Here is a 14654-nt window from a genome sequence, read left to right as displayed (position 1 = left end):
AGAGCAATGCAAACCACGTTAGAAATATGGCCCCAAGTGCAGCTTCTGACAAAAGGTTTATCACATAGAGAACAACCAGCTTGTTTTATGTCAATGTCTTAATTCTAAAAATCAGATCAGTGACACAAAGAGCGTGGTCTCTGGCTAAAAGTTCTGCATACATTCAGACCAGAAAGCATTATTTAGTTGCAGTTTAACATCTTTTGCAGCATGTGTAAGCTAAATTACTACACAGAGGCAAATGCTAAGATATTTTCTCAGTAATGGCTGCTATAAGATCACAAAATGACACTATGATTCATGAAAGATCAGCCATAGCAGCAAGGGCAATCTGACACCAAGGAAGTTATGACATAATAACAATTAGAGCGTCCACAAAAATATGCTAATTAGTTTCTCCAAAGACTAGTATACCATTTTTTTTTTAAACACGCTCATTTTTCCCTAAGGTGCCTGCCTTTTTCGTTAAATAAATATGTGTTTCCTCTAACATTCACCTTTCTAAGTTCTGAAAATCCTCATGCTTTCCACATTGTAAATAAATATTCATGCTCCCGAAAAACGTTTAATTTTCGGAAAGTGATTCTCTTTTATTTTAAGGCGGAAAAGTTTCCTCCTATTTTGTAAGGCAGTTTGGTTCCCGATTATGAGTTTCGTAATGTCTCCAAATTGTGCACTTCTCCCATTTAAACTTTATATCCTTGTGCTACCTTTCCTTTATTTGACAAAAAACTGGAAGTGCTTAGAAGCTGGATACCGCTAGTTTTAAGATCTAAATGAAAAAATTACTCGAAGAGAGAGCTAAATCAATGCATGCATAGTTTCAATAAATTGTAACAAATTAAAGTAATGCTTTATACATGTTGGACAATATTTGGTAATGTCCCCAAAAAAATGGCCATATGTCCTGAATAGGATTACAATGTATTTACATGTATTTACCTAACACTTCTGAATAGCGCTAAGATTCATCAGTCTCGTAGTACTAGTTCCTGTAACAACAACAGGCCTGAGGAATCTTAGTACTTAACAGCTTATCTGAATTCATTTTGTGAATTTCCCAAGAATGAACGATGAAGCAGAATGAATGGTAACTAACTATGTAGTCCTTTACATAATAATACCATTTCTTTTGTATTGCACCAATGCACAGCACCTCAAACCCACTTCAGAGTGCTCTGTGACAAAGTAAACGGTTCCTAACTTAAAACTAGGGAACAATGGTGATAATAATGTTCTTTAAAGATTTCTTCCAGTTAATGCTCACTTACTGCCACACTGAACACGAAGTAAGTTTAACAATGGAATGTTAATACTTATTACTAAAATATACACTTCAAAGAAAGGGAAATCCATTCTATGGCTTATCTATATATGCTAGTCAAAAAATGATGGCCCATTCATATGAGAAATAAAAAATATTTTTTGTCTGGGATCAAATTCAAAACCTATGTGAGAAAAGTAGGGATTTAGGTAATTTGCAAAATCACAAGGTTTACGAACGGAAAAAGGCTTTTCCTTAATAGTATAAGCCCTTCAATGAGTAAAATAATTTTGGAGCTCTTCCCTTTTTGGGAAAACAGTTTGCAGTGATCCACCGGTAAACTTTTGTTTATTAATATAGAGTCTTGTTTCCTTTATGGAAAATGTGCTGCTCTAAAAAATAAATACGTTTTTTAAACATAATCACAATCAATCATGGTGATCTGCTGACCCTTGCAGGCCCCCATCCCTGTGATTGATGTGTGGCAATATTGATACTCAAAAACAGTAACAATTGCTTGTTGATCATGAAGCCAGCAATAGGGCATTCCTCAACCAGCCATGTGATATGACACTCATTCTGTTGCTGTCTTTTAGAAGGTCACTGTTTTTCAACTTTGAATACAACTAACTTCCACGCCGTCCTTTATTTTATGTGTTAACTACCCTAAACATCCATTTTCACATTATGCTTTTTTGCACTTAAGAATTATTATGACCTATGCCTTTTTATAAATGGTAAGCATATAGTGCGGCTGTTTTGTGTAATTAACTCATCTACTCACACTTTATTTGGGCTGCTTAAGTTATTGGTACTCATACATCTGTTCAGTAATGCTATTCTTTTAATCTTTAGTGGAATGTATGCTGACTGAGAGGAAAAATCTGTCAATCAAATATGGCTTTATTATTTCAAAAACAAAAACAATATTCTCATATCTACAGTAATGATGCTGCTTTCTTGGGCAGTATCTGATACTTCAGGTTTAGGAGAATGGCAAGCCAGTGCATGGACGTATGAATAGATATTATAATGTGTGTCAAATGGCTTTGAAATGGGTACTTTATATACCATGCCTTGCTCTTAATAGACGTAATAGAAAAAATTGAATTTCTCAGAGGGAGAAGAGGGAAGGTGATCGTTGGGCTGCTCTTTGTTCAACCCTTCCTGTTTGAGGGTACTAGCCATCCCTTCAGGACATACAAAAATGTAAATAAGCATGCTTTATTCTGAACTCACCTAAAGAAACTCAGGAAATTTCTCTGACAAACAGCAAATCACCAGAAATTCAGGTGAATCAAGTTTTGGTCAAACACATATACCAGATCTATTATTCATGAACTACTCTGTGTATAAATTAGAAGCATGTCAACTTAATATAAAATTAAGTACCATACCTTTGTCTTGTCTTATTAGAGAAGGATGTAAGCTAGATCTTAAATACTGTAACAGGCATATCGACAGTGGTCTCATTCTTATTTTCTTCATTTATTCTAAGGCTTTGATCCGGGGTCTGCTGTTTATTAAAGCTATCTTATCAAGAGAGGATTTCTTAAATTATTTAGAACATTACTTATGCAAGTATTAACAATTTATAATGGTCAACGAAACCAGTTAATGCAGCGTATAGATATGACTGCAATAAAAAAATGGATATTTGCCTAATACAAAGGCAAAATCACAGTATAAAAATAGAAAATTGCAGTATACAACATACAAGACATAGTGGCTGATTCTAACCTTGGCGGACGGCGGAGGCCGTCCGCCAAGGTTCCGCCGTCAGAACACCGCACCGCGATCGAAAGACCGTGGCGGTGATTCTGAGATTTGCCCTGGGCTGGCGGGCGGCCGCCAAAAGGCCGCCCGCCAGCCCAGGGCAAATCAACCTTCCCACTAGGATGCCGGCTCAGAATTGAGCCGGCGGAGTGGGAAGGTGCGACGGGTGCAGTTGCACCCGTCGCGTATTTCAGTGTCTGCTAGGCAGACACTGAAATACTTTGTGGGGCCCTCTTACGGGGGCCCCTGCCGTTCCCATGCCAATGGCATGGGCACGGCAGGGGCCCCCAGGGGCCCCGCGGCACCCCCTACCGCCATCCTGTTCCTGGCGGGCGAACCGCCAGGAACAGGATGGCGGTAGGGGGTGTCAGAATCCCCCATGGCGGCGCAGCAAGCTGCGCCGCCATGGGGGATTCAAAGGGCAGCGGTAAACCGGCGGGAGACCGCCGGTTTGCCTCTTCTGACCGCAGCCGAACCGCCGCGGTCAGAATGCCCTGCGGGGCACCGCCGGCCTGTCGGCGGTGCTCCCGCCGACCCTGGCCCCGGCGGTCTTAGACCGCCGGGGTCAGAATGACCCCCATAGTTGGTTGCCAGATCCTAGCAAATGGAAACAAAGGAACAAATGTTTCATGGTTGGAATATTTTTCTAAATGACACTCTCTCACCTTGTAATCACCATTTGAGGGCGAATTTGTAATATTTAAAAAGCCCCATCAATACATTTAAATGTTTGAGACTTTTGCTTTCTTGAAGTTCACCAAGGGTTACTGAATCAGCGATATTGCACATCTTGTTATATCATGGATTAGCATAAACTGACATTGCTAAATTTTACTAGGTAATTGATTATACTTTCACTATTTCTTATGGCATACTTTGAAAAATGGTCTGTGTCTGCCTTAGGAATCACATGTTCTGTTTCCCAATAAAGAAATTATAACATGTTTTGCCTTTTTGCAGACCTCATCATTATTCATACTGTTAAGCCTCACATATTAAGTATGCTCTGTTCATGATGCAAATGTTAAAATATGAATGTTTCTTCACATTTAAATTATTTGTATCTATTGAAATGCTAACAGACTGAATTTATTGCTTTTAATTACTAATTGTTATCTGCTTTTACTCATCTTAGTAGTTGTTCACGTAAACTTACACTGTTTAAGTTCTGCTCTACTGCATACATGCTGCTACTCTAACCTTATTACTTCTAGCCAGATTAAATTCTTCAGATAACTCAGCTTTGCCGGAGCTATTCATGCTTCAGCTCACTTCTGTATAATGTACAGTATCAATGTTACTTGTCTCTGCATCTGGACTGGTAAGTATAAGGGAAAGTTTCTGTCAGCAAAGCGTCCTGGGTGTTATATTATGCAATGTTTACAGGCAGTAGCTAGTAAAATACCAGCACAAGAAAATGTAAATAAAAAAGGTAAATGCATGGAAAAGTACTGCTGAGGAGTCTGGCAACTACTGAGCAAAATAAAAAAACCCAAAAGGGAAAATGCTTAATCTGAAAATGATTGGTGGGATGTATTCATATTGTATCTGTAAATTACGCAAGGATTTATTCAAGTAACAAATCATCATGCAGCTCGAATTGATAAAAACATGGGCACAATGTCACATATAACAAGACACTAATCATATGTTGTTTACAATTTACTATCTATGTGTGCAAAATACCATTTCCACCAATGAAATATCTTAGGCAGTTAATTTATCTGTACATTTAAATAGTTAGAGTAGAGTACACAATATTTTTAGCATAGGTTTATGGAATTCTTCTGCACAGGGTAAGCAATGTGGCCTTAAATCACATAGGTAGCACAAAGTCTAATCTACATTTTCCACACACAGAAAAGCAAAATATCATATTCTTCCCTAACATATGGTGATCAGGGCAGTTTTACTTTACCTCTCCCTAACATTAAGTGCATGTGTTTACAACCCACCAATGCCATGCCGTGAGAAAGTAGCCTCTTTCTAGCATGGTTATCCCCACTTTTGTCTTGTTTGTGAGTGTGTGTCAGTGTGTTTTTACCGTCTCACTGGGATCCTGATAGCCAGGACCCCAGTGCTCATAGTTAAAACCCTATTTGTCAGTGGGGTTTGCCTGTCTCAGTGGGATCCTACTAGCCAGGACCCCAGTGCTCATAGTTTGTGCCCTATGTGTGTGTTGGCAGTAGTGCTTAACTTTGTCACTGAAGTTTTGCCAACCAAAACTCCAGTTCTTATGATCACTCCACTTCCAAACTAGTGACTATAGTTTAGTGACTTCATATTCCAATTCCAATTGGCACACTGGACCCCCCCTTATAAGTCCCTAGTATATGGTACCTAGGTACCCAGGGCATTGGGTTCCAGAAGATCCTTATGGGCTGCAGCATTTATTTTGCCACCCATATGGAGCTCAGACAAACCTTTCTTCGGGACTGCCATTGCAGCCTGAGTGAAATATGTCACACACTATTTCACAGACATTTTCACTGCACATAAGTAACTTATAAGTCACCTATATGTCTAACCTCCATTTACTGAAGGCTAGGTGCAAAGTTACTAAGTTTGAGGGAACCCTTGCACTAGCTAAGGTGCTCCCATGCTGTCCGGGGCCAATTCCCCAGACTTTGTGAGTACGGGGATACCATTACACGAGTGCAATACATATAGGTCAATACCTACATGTAGCTTCACACTGGTAACTTCGAATATGGCCAAGAAGGTGTCTAAGATCATGGAATTGTCCCCTCATTCCAAATTTGGTATTGGGGTCCAATCCCATGCATCCTGGGGGCTCCACCACGGACCCCCCAGTACTGCCAAACAAGCTCTCTGAGGCTTGCACTGCAGCTACAGCTGCTGCCACCTCACAGACAGGGGTTTGCCCTCCAGGAGGCTCAGTCCCAGGAAAGCAGAACAATGCTTTTCCTTTGGGAGGAGGGTGTTACACCCTCTCCCTTTTGAAATAGGTGTTACAGGCTTGGGCAAGCCTCTGGAAATGCTTTAAAGGGCACAGATGGTGCCCTCCTTGCATAAGCCAGTCTACACCAGTTCAGGGACCCCCAGTCCCTGCTCTGGCAGAAAACTGGACAAAGGAAAGGGGAGTGACCACTCACCTGTCCATCACCACCCCAGTGGTGTTGCCCAGAGCTCTTCCAGTGTTTTCCTGGCGTTAACTATATTGTTTCCCAAGGTGTAAGGACACTCTGGAGATCTGTGAGTGGCCAGTGCAGCAGGTGACATCGGAGACCCCTCCTGATAGGTGCATACTTGGGTAGGTAGCCAATCCCCCTCTCAGGGCTATTTAGGATCTCTCCTGTGGGTTCCACTTCAGATTCAGCTTGCAAGACTCCTCCAGGACTGTCGGATCAACCGCAGACTGCTCCAGGAACTGCTGTAATTCAAACAAAGTATCCAGGACAATTCCTGTGACCCGCAACTTCAGCTCCAGCCATCATTTGCAACAGTTTTCAAGGTGTGCAAGCTCTGAGGACTCCCTGTCTTCACTCTGCACCTGAAGAACTGAAGGAATCTCCCATGGAGTGACAGAGTCACTTCCCTGCTCCTGCAGGCACCTTTCAAGATGACGACTGGTTCTCTGTGACTCTTCTCCTGATGACGAGCATGCTCCCTGGAACACAGGCGATGGACCAACACAACCCAGACTGTCCTAGGGTCAAGCTGTCCAAATTTGGATGCGGTAAGAGCTTGCCTTCCCGGTTTGCCACAGTACCCTTGTGCACCACGTCATCTCCAGCTCCTTGGGCTCCTGCGCACTTCTTCCAAGAATCCTTCATGCACAATGTAGCTCAGGTCCCCAGCACACCATCCTGTGACGCAGAACTTGCTGAGTTGTTCTCTTAGGGCGTGAGACCGTCTTTTGTTGTGCTGGACCAACTACAATTTGCCCCTTCTTTGTCCCTGTGTCCTCGGACTCCAGTGGGTGCTGCCTGGTCATCTGTGGGTAATCTCCAGTGTTGGGAGCCCCCTCTGCCTCCTCAGTCTGAGTTGAGGCCCCCAGGTCCCTCCTGGTTTGAGGCAGTGCCATTTTGACGCAAACCACAACTTTGCTTCAACCAAGGCTTGTTGGACGAATCCAGAAACGCAAATAGCCTGCATCCAACTTCTCGATGTGGGACATCTCCTGCACCATATAGGAACCCACAGCCATCTTCTTTGGTGCTCTTCTGCAGACTTCTTCTAACTGGATAATCCTCTTTTGCATCATCTTCTAGGTTGGCAGGGGATCCTGTCCTTCCTGGGATCTTCTGCGACTTCTGGACTTGGTCTCCTCTCTTCACCGGTCTTCAGGTCCAGGAATCCACCATTGGTTGCTTGCAGTCTTGCTTGGTTCTTGCAATAACTCTTATCACAACTTGTAGTGTGTCCTGGGGAAACTTGCAGTACTTTACTCCTAATTTCCTGGGCTCTGAGGTGGGGTTTTTTACTTACCATTGGTGTTCTCATACACTCTCAGTGCCCCTCTACATGCTACACTTGCCTAGTGGGGAATTCGTGATTTGCATTCCACTTTCTTAGTATATGGTTTCTGTTGCTCCTAGGCCTATTGCATTCTATTTGTATTTTCTACTGTTTGCACTATTCTGTGACTATTTACTTATCTGATTTTGGTCTCAAATATAGATATATTGTGTATAATACTTACCTCCAGAAGGAGTGATGTCTCTAAGATATTTATGGCCTTGTATCACTAAAATAAAGTACCTTTATTTTTGCTAACACTGAGTATTGTCTTTTATTGTTTATATTTACTATGTACCTATAGTGGTATTGCAGGAGCTTTGCATGTCTCCTAGTTAAGCCTAAGCTGCTCTGCTACAGCTACCTCTAGACAGCCTAAGATGCTAGAACACTGCCTACATTTCACTAATAAGGGATAACTGGACCTGGTTTAAGGTGTAAATACCTTAGGTACCTTCTACAAACCAGGCCAGCCTCCTACATTGGTGGTGCAGTGGTGGGATAAGCACTTACAGTTGCTTTACCTGTTTTATTATTAGTGCTTTTCAGAAGAAAAGTGTACTCCAATATTTAGAGCTATACATAATTGTACCTATAAGTCATTCTTAACTTTCTAAAAAGTTCTTTATAAACTTTCTAAAAGTTTCAAACGTTTCTGAAAAGTTTTTTTCTTTTCTCTAAAAAGTTAGGTCCAATAGTTTACTAGCTGTTTACTCTTTTCCCTAACCTCTTTCTTTCACTATGTCTGGTGTAGAGGCTACCCCCAGAGTTGTAAAGACAACTTCTGAAAGTTTGAATTTGAAAAGTTTTAGGGGTCTTTGCATAGATAGAAGTTTAGGGATTGGAAAGAAACCCAACAAAGAATTTCTCTTTAATGTACTCCTGCAGGATGACCAGGGACATACCACTGGTCAGATACAGTCAGAGGGGGAGGTAGGGCGGAAGATTCCAACCAGGCAGACTCAGGAGAGCATTCTAAAGATCCTGGGGAGGGTCCTTCCACAAATCTTTCAATCAACAGCTCTCCTAATGTATCTGGCAGTGGAAAGAGGGCACACACAAGTTGGGCTCCTTTCACACCTAGAGGCCAGGTAACTAGGGTTACTCAAGTTAGGGAAAGATCTGCCTCTTCCAATTCCCATGTCACACTGTCTCAGAGGTGTCACACACCTCTAACCCTGGGCACCAGTCCCTAGATAGGGAACTCAGAAAGCTGAGGTTGGAAGAGGCCAGACTGAGGCTACAGCAGCAACAGTGGGCCTTGGACAGGGAATGTAGAAAGGGAAAGGCAGGGGTTGGGGTTAGTTCCCCATGGAGGCAGCAGCAGTAATTCCAGGAACCCCAGTGTTAGAGAACATACATTTGATTTCAGAAATCTGCACAAGGTTGTTCCCCCTTACAAGAATGGGGATGACATTTATAAGTGGTTTGCTGCACTTGAAAGGGCCGGTAAAGTTCAGAGGGTCCCTCAAGTGCAGTGGGCTGCTATCCTGTGGCTGTACTTCACTGGCAAGGGGAGAGACAGACTCCTTATTGTCAGGGAGGATGACTCAGACAACTACCATGTTCTGAAAAGTGCACTCTTGGATGGTCTAGGCTTATCCACTGAACAATATAGAATCAAGTTCAGAGAGCAGAAAGGAGTCTTCTCAGGATTGGATATACTTTGTAGACTGTTCAGTGAAGGCCCTAGAAGGTTGGTTAAGTGACAGTAAGGTGACTAACTATGAAAGCCTGTAAAATCTAATTCTGAGAGAGCATGTGTTGAACAATTGTGTCTGATTTGTTGCACCCGTATCTTGTGGACTCAGATCTGACCTCTCCCCAAGAATTGGGAAAGAAGGCAGGCAAATGGGCCAGAACAAGGGTGAGCAGAAATACTCGTACAGGGGGTGACAAGGACAGCAAAAAGAAAGATGGTGAAAAATCCCAGGACAAGCATGGGGATAAAAGTAGGCACAAAGATCCTTCGTCAGGTCCATAACAGTCCTCTGGGGGAAGGGATAAAACATCTTCTTCATCTTCTTCTCACTTTACACACACTAAAAAGCCCTGGTGCTATGTGTGCAGAGGTGAAGGCCATTTGCCGGGGGATAAGTCCTGCCCAGCTAAAGCCCCTGAGCCTACCACCACTAATACATCAAACTCTAGTGCCTCTTGCTGTAGCGGTAATAGTGGTGGGACTACTTGCAATAGTCAAACTAAGGGTGTAGTTAGGTTCACTTTTGGGTCCATCATAGAAACTGGGGTAGACAGTCCCAAGACAGTTTCTGTCATACCTGGTGGCATTGGCTTTGCCACCTTGGCTGCTTGTCCCCTTAACTTGGATAAGTACAAGCAGTCAATTTTAATAAATGGTGTTGAGGCCCAGGCCTACAGGGACACGGGTGCCAGTATCACTTTGGTGACTGAAAACTGTAACCTGCACAACAACTCCTTGGACAGAAGTACCAAGTTACTGATGTCAACAACTCCACTCAGTCTCTCCCCTTAGCTATAGTTCGACATAGTTGGGGTTGAGTTACTGGCCCAAAGCAGGTTGTGGTATCACCTAGCTTACCTGTAGATTGTCTCTTAGGGAATGACCTAGAGGCCTGAGGTAGCATTTAGGACCCATGCATCCATGTTGGGTATCCCTGAGGAACTGCTTCCTCTCATTTCTGGTGAAATGAAAAAGCAAAGGAGAGAAAAAGTCCTGAAATCTCAGGATCCCTCTCCACCAACAGGTAAAACATGCCACTCAAGAAAATAATCTTCCTTGTATGTTTGAAGGGAGTATATTCCTTTCTGTAAATTGTTACAATGGAAAGAATATTTAACCTTACATTGATTAAATCCCCGCTTATTTACAGTCCAAGTGGACTTCTTTTCTAGTCACCAAAAATTCTAACTTTATGAGGATCTATTTATAATTCTTCTATCCATTTGTTGATTTTCATTTGAACCTTTTGAAGTTCCTGAACACCTATTTTCATATACGGTGTCTGAACTTTTATGCAACATGCTAAATGTCTCCTCCAGCCCTACTTTCCATGCATGACCCTTACTGTTTATATTCTGTACATTTCTTACTGACATTATGCAAAGATTGTTCTTATTATTCACATTAGTGATTAAGTTTGCAACTGAAATGTTTTGCAGTGAAAAATGTAAGATCTAGAAACGTTTCATAGACTATTTCTAAAGTGAGACTCATTTATAGGACTGGATTGTTTGGTACCTGGGGAATTAAATTCCTGTAATGAACCTCTTTTGTGTTTTATTGATTACAAGTATAGAGTTTCATATTAACATAAAGTTGCCTCAGAGGACTGTAGGGGAGGGACATAACCATTGACATTGAAAAAGCATAACTAATATTAGGCAAACTGCGGGGAGGACAGGAGAGGAGAAAATGAGGCAACAAGATATATTTTTTCCCACTGTTCATAAACATTGACCTTAAAAAAGCATACCTAATATTAGGCAAACTGCAAAAGATGTGCTTTTCAAGATTCCATTTAAATGTATCAGATTATTTTCATTGCTTATTAACATAAATGTGTAATTTCTTCCTTATTATTCAAAGACGTCTATTCACATACAATTATATTCCTGTTAGTGGCCCTGAGCTGAAGTAAATGTTTGTATGTTCGACATTTGATATGTGGTTCAGAGGATCAGATTCATCTAAAAACATTTTGATTTGTTAAACATACTACTCTATTTCAACTAATTCTGTCTGTTTATGATGTGCTTCAACCCCCAGGGTTTCCAAGGCAAAACTGGCCCTCCAGGCCCAGGTGGTGTTGTTGGTCCACAGGTACAATTTTAATCAATTCCTAGCCAATATGATGTTGTGTGGTACAGTCATGAATATTTGCATTCTGTAGTGCTTTCTGATTTCTACTTCAGCGTTGTTATGGAAGTTTCTAAAACTGCTTAACACAGGCCTGAGTTATGAAAAAAGACGGGTTGTAGGAACTGAACACTTATTGGTTATGAAAAGTTACCCTTTTTTGATTTTCAAAAATCCCTAAGCAACATAAAGGAATGAAATTAGTGATTAAACTTAACTTGCAATATGTAACTCTAAATCACTGTAATTAGGAGTGGGCTATAAATTTAACTCCATCAACAGAGTTGGCGGAATTTTGGCCACTCAACGTTCTGCTTGTAAACTGGAGTTCCCGACAAATTCTGCCAACTGCAGCGTGGCAGAGTTTTTTCCTCGTACATAGTTCCAACTGTAAGTTGGTGAGCAACTGAGAATTGCTGTCCCCCAGCGTAATTTCCTGGAACCTTGTGGGGTACCCAGCAAGATTTCCTCACAGCAATGGTCGTGGGTGGTCATGACAGTTTGCAGTGAAAAATCTGTCTCTTGAGAAGAAAATCTATTTGAGTGGCTGCAAACGCCACTTGATCAGCAGCATCCTCTGGCATGTTGCATTGTGCAGTTGGCACTGATTTTCAGTGTTAAAAGTGTGAAAAGATAAATCCTTAGCCAAAGAAGTTGTGTAGATGTAGGAAAATGTTTCTGTTTGTGAAATCTGTCAAAGTTTCCTGACTTTGCCTGACTTCACCGGAGGCAAAGTTTAGGTCACCCAACCTCTTGTCGATGATGACTTCCAACTGCAGAATGTTCTGGTCATGAAGGGCAGCACATTCTATGGCAGTAGACAAACAGAGCAGCATGTGTGTGGAACCTGAAGAGGGCTACGGACATGAGAAATGTTCATTTGTACTACCAACCTGGGATTTAACTAGCACTGAGGGCAGGAATTAAACAAAACTGCCATTCAGGAGTATTGTGGTGGTGAGCATGAGACCTTAGAGAGAGGGAATTCTTTAACATGGATTCTGAGCAGTAGTGAAGGTTATGTATTGCTTCCTGCAGCCGAAAATGACAGGCAAGACAGTTCCCCCAATCAAAAAAGGGCACTAAGGCAGTGATCTTTCTTTACTCTTAAAACTTTACAAGCTTTACAATTCATAAACTTTAAAGTAAGGAAAGTTGCAAGTCAGCTGACTTTATAACTATGCACACTCCTAAATATGATAATTATGATGAGAATGTATCTCAGCCTTTTTTCCACTTGAAAATGGTTTGTCAGGTGAGAAATACCTTCCCATACATCACTACAATAAAATTCTTGATAGCTACATTAGTATTTTCCATGTTTTTGTAGGAAATACAACTTAATACATTGACTGATTTTACAATAACTGTTGCCAGCTTTTATATAAAAAGGTGCATTAGGTTTTTCAAACTATTTTAAAGCAATTTTGTGTCATGTTAGATCAAGCAGCAATTCCAAAATGTATATTGTAACATTACACTAGAATTTACTTTGTTTCTTTGTACAGTATACCACATGTTACATTGCTTTGCACAAATATTCTTGTGTTTGGTGCTATACTACATAAATGATCTCCTTACTGACTTTTTAGTTAGTGCTAATTTGTTGACAGAAGTCATTTTTGTGCACTATATTCTATTTGCCAGCTTGTAATTTTTTTTTTTTAAATTAGGTGCAGAAGAGATACAATGGGCCAGATGTATCAAAGATCCGTTTTGCATTTCTTAAATAGCGAATTTTAAGAAATCACTATTTAAGAAATGCAAAATGGGATGTATGAAATTTGCGATTTGGTAATACCGATTTCTTAAAATTTGCAATTGCTATTACCGAATCGTAATTAGAGAATGGGACACCATTCATCCCTATGGGCCTGTTGGCCCATAGGTGTGAATGGTTTTACATTTCCTAATTGACAAATTCCGGTAAGGAATTTGCAAATTAGGTAATGCAAACTCCAGGGTGCTCGGGCCTAAGGTCCCCTCTGATGCACCTCAAAAAAATATTTGCGGACATGCGAAGTACACACATATCCTAGGGGCATGTGTGCACTACATGTCATTTTAAAAAATGCATTTATAATGCATTTTTAAAAATTGCACATGCTTACCATCAAATTGGATTTGGTGGTAATTGCATTTCCTAAATGTCCAATTAACATTTAGGAAATGCTTGATACATGTGCTTTGGAAATCACAAATAGGAATTCCCTATTTGCGATTTCCTGTTTAGGGAATCGCAATTTGCGTTTCTCTAAATGGGGTCGCAATTTTAAGGAATCACAATTCTAGTGATTCCTTAAAATAGCACAGCGAATGCCTTTCATACATCTTGTATGGCATTTTTGCATTCGCAAACGGCCGAATTTTGCGATTCGCACCGTTTGCGAATGCAAAATTGCTTGATACATCTGGTCCATTGAGTGTTAAAGCACTGTATTTGACACGCATTAATAATCTCCCTCAGACTAGACATTAGATATCACAGTACCTATACTGCTGTCCATTGACTACTAAGTATGTATTTTGTGCTTAGGGCCCTACTGGGGAAACTGGACCTATTGGTGAAAGAGGCCATCCAGGTCCTCCAGGCCCACCTGGTGAACAAGGTCTGCCTGGTTCTGCAGGAAAGGAAGGAGCAAAGGTAAGGTTGTAAATAGTACAGACAATGACATTTAATGTTCCTTAAAGTAGATAATAATTATATTTTACACTGTGTTAAATATTTTCACCAGAAGATGTTTTGAACTATTATCCTGCTTTTATCACTTTCTTTATCAAAAATTTATTAGATTTCAATATAAATCTCTTGTTCTCATGACGTCTGGAAATATTCCCTTATAATCATAATGTCATCATTCTTGTAGGGTGATCCAGGTCCTCAAGGTGTATCTGGAAAAGATGGACCTGCTGGACTCCGTGGTTTCCCAGGAGAAAGAGGTCTCCCAGGAGCTCAGGTACTGACACGCTTGAATCCTTTCTCCTTGTCACAGAATCCTTGCCTACACTGTCATTTATATGTGTGGTTCTTAGCAAATCAGTATTGCCCTCTATAAACAAAAAGACACTTGGCAATAGTGTGTCTAATCCGTATTGTTTTATTAGCACACATGACTTTCAAATCCGCCACACAAAAAGACTGTATTTAAATAATGGTAAATATTTTGTCTTAAAAAGAGTTTCCAGCAACACGTATCAAAGAAACATCATGATGGCTCATTCTAAATCTTGCTATATATTATTGAAATACAGTGCAACCATAGTTTGCAACAAATTTGACCTTCTAAGATGACC

At 40.9% G+C, this 14654-nt stretch overlaps 1 protein-coding gene across 5 annotated transcripts in view; it reads left to right on the top strand.

The window, feature by feature from the left end:
- COL11A1 (collagen type XI alpha 1 chain) overlaps positions 1–14654 on the top strand; it is a 360373-nt gene that overhangs the window by 247172 nt on the left and 98547 nt on the right. For all 5 annotated transcript variants that reach the window (XM_069232190.1, XM_069232193.1, XM_069232189.1 and 2 more), the window contains 3 exons: positions 11271–11324; positions 13897–14004; positions 14228–14317. In XM_069232190.1, coding sequence (XP_069088291.1) covers positions 11271–11324; positions 13897–14004; positions 14228–14317 — 252 coding nt within the window. The remainder of the gene's footprint in view (positions 1–11270; positions 11325–13896; positions 14005–14227; positions 14318–14654) is intronic.

Source organism: Pleurodeles waltl, chromosome 4_2 (assembly GCF_031143425.1).
Source record: "Pleurodeles waltl isolate 20211129_DDA chromosome 4_2, aPleWal1.hap1.20221129, whole genome shotgun sequence".
NCBI classification, from domain to species: Eukaryota; Metazoa; Chordata; class Amphibia; order Caudata; family Salamandridae; genus Pleurodeles; species Pleurodeles waltl.
Note: the sequence above shows the minus strand (reverse complement) of the source record. Positions and strands in the feature narration are given on the sequence as shown.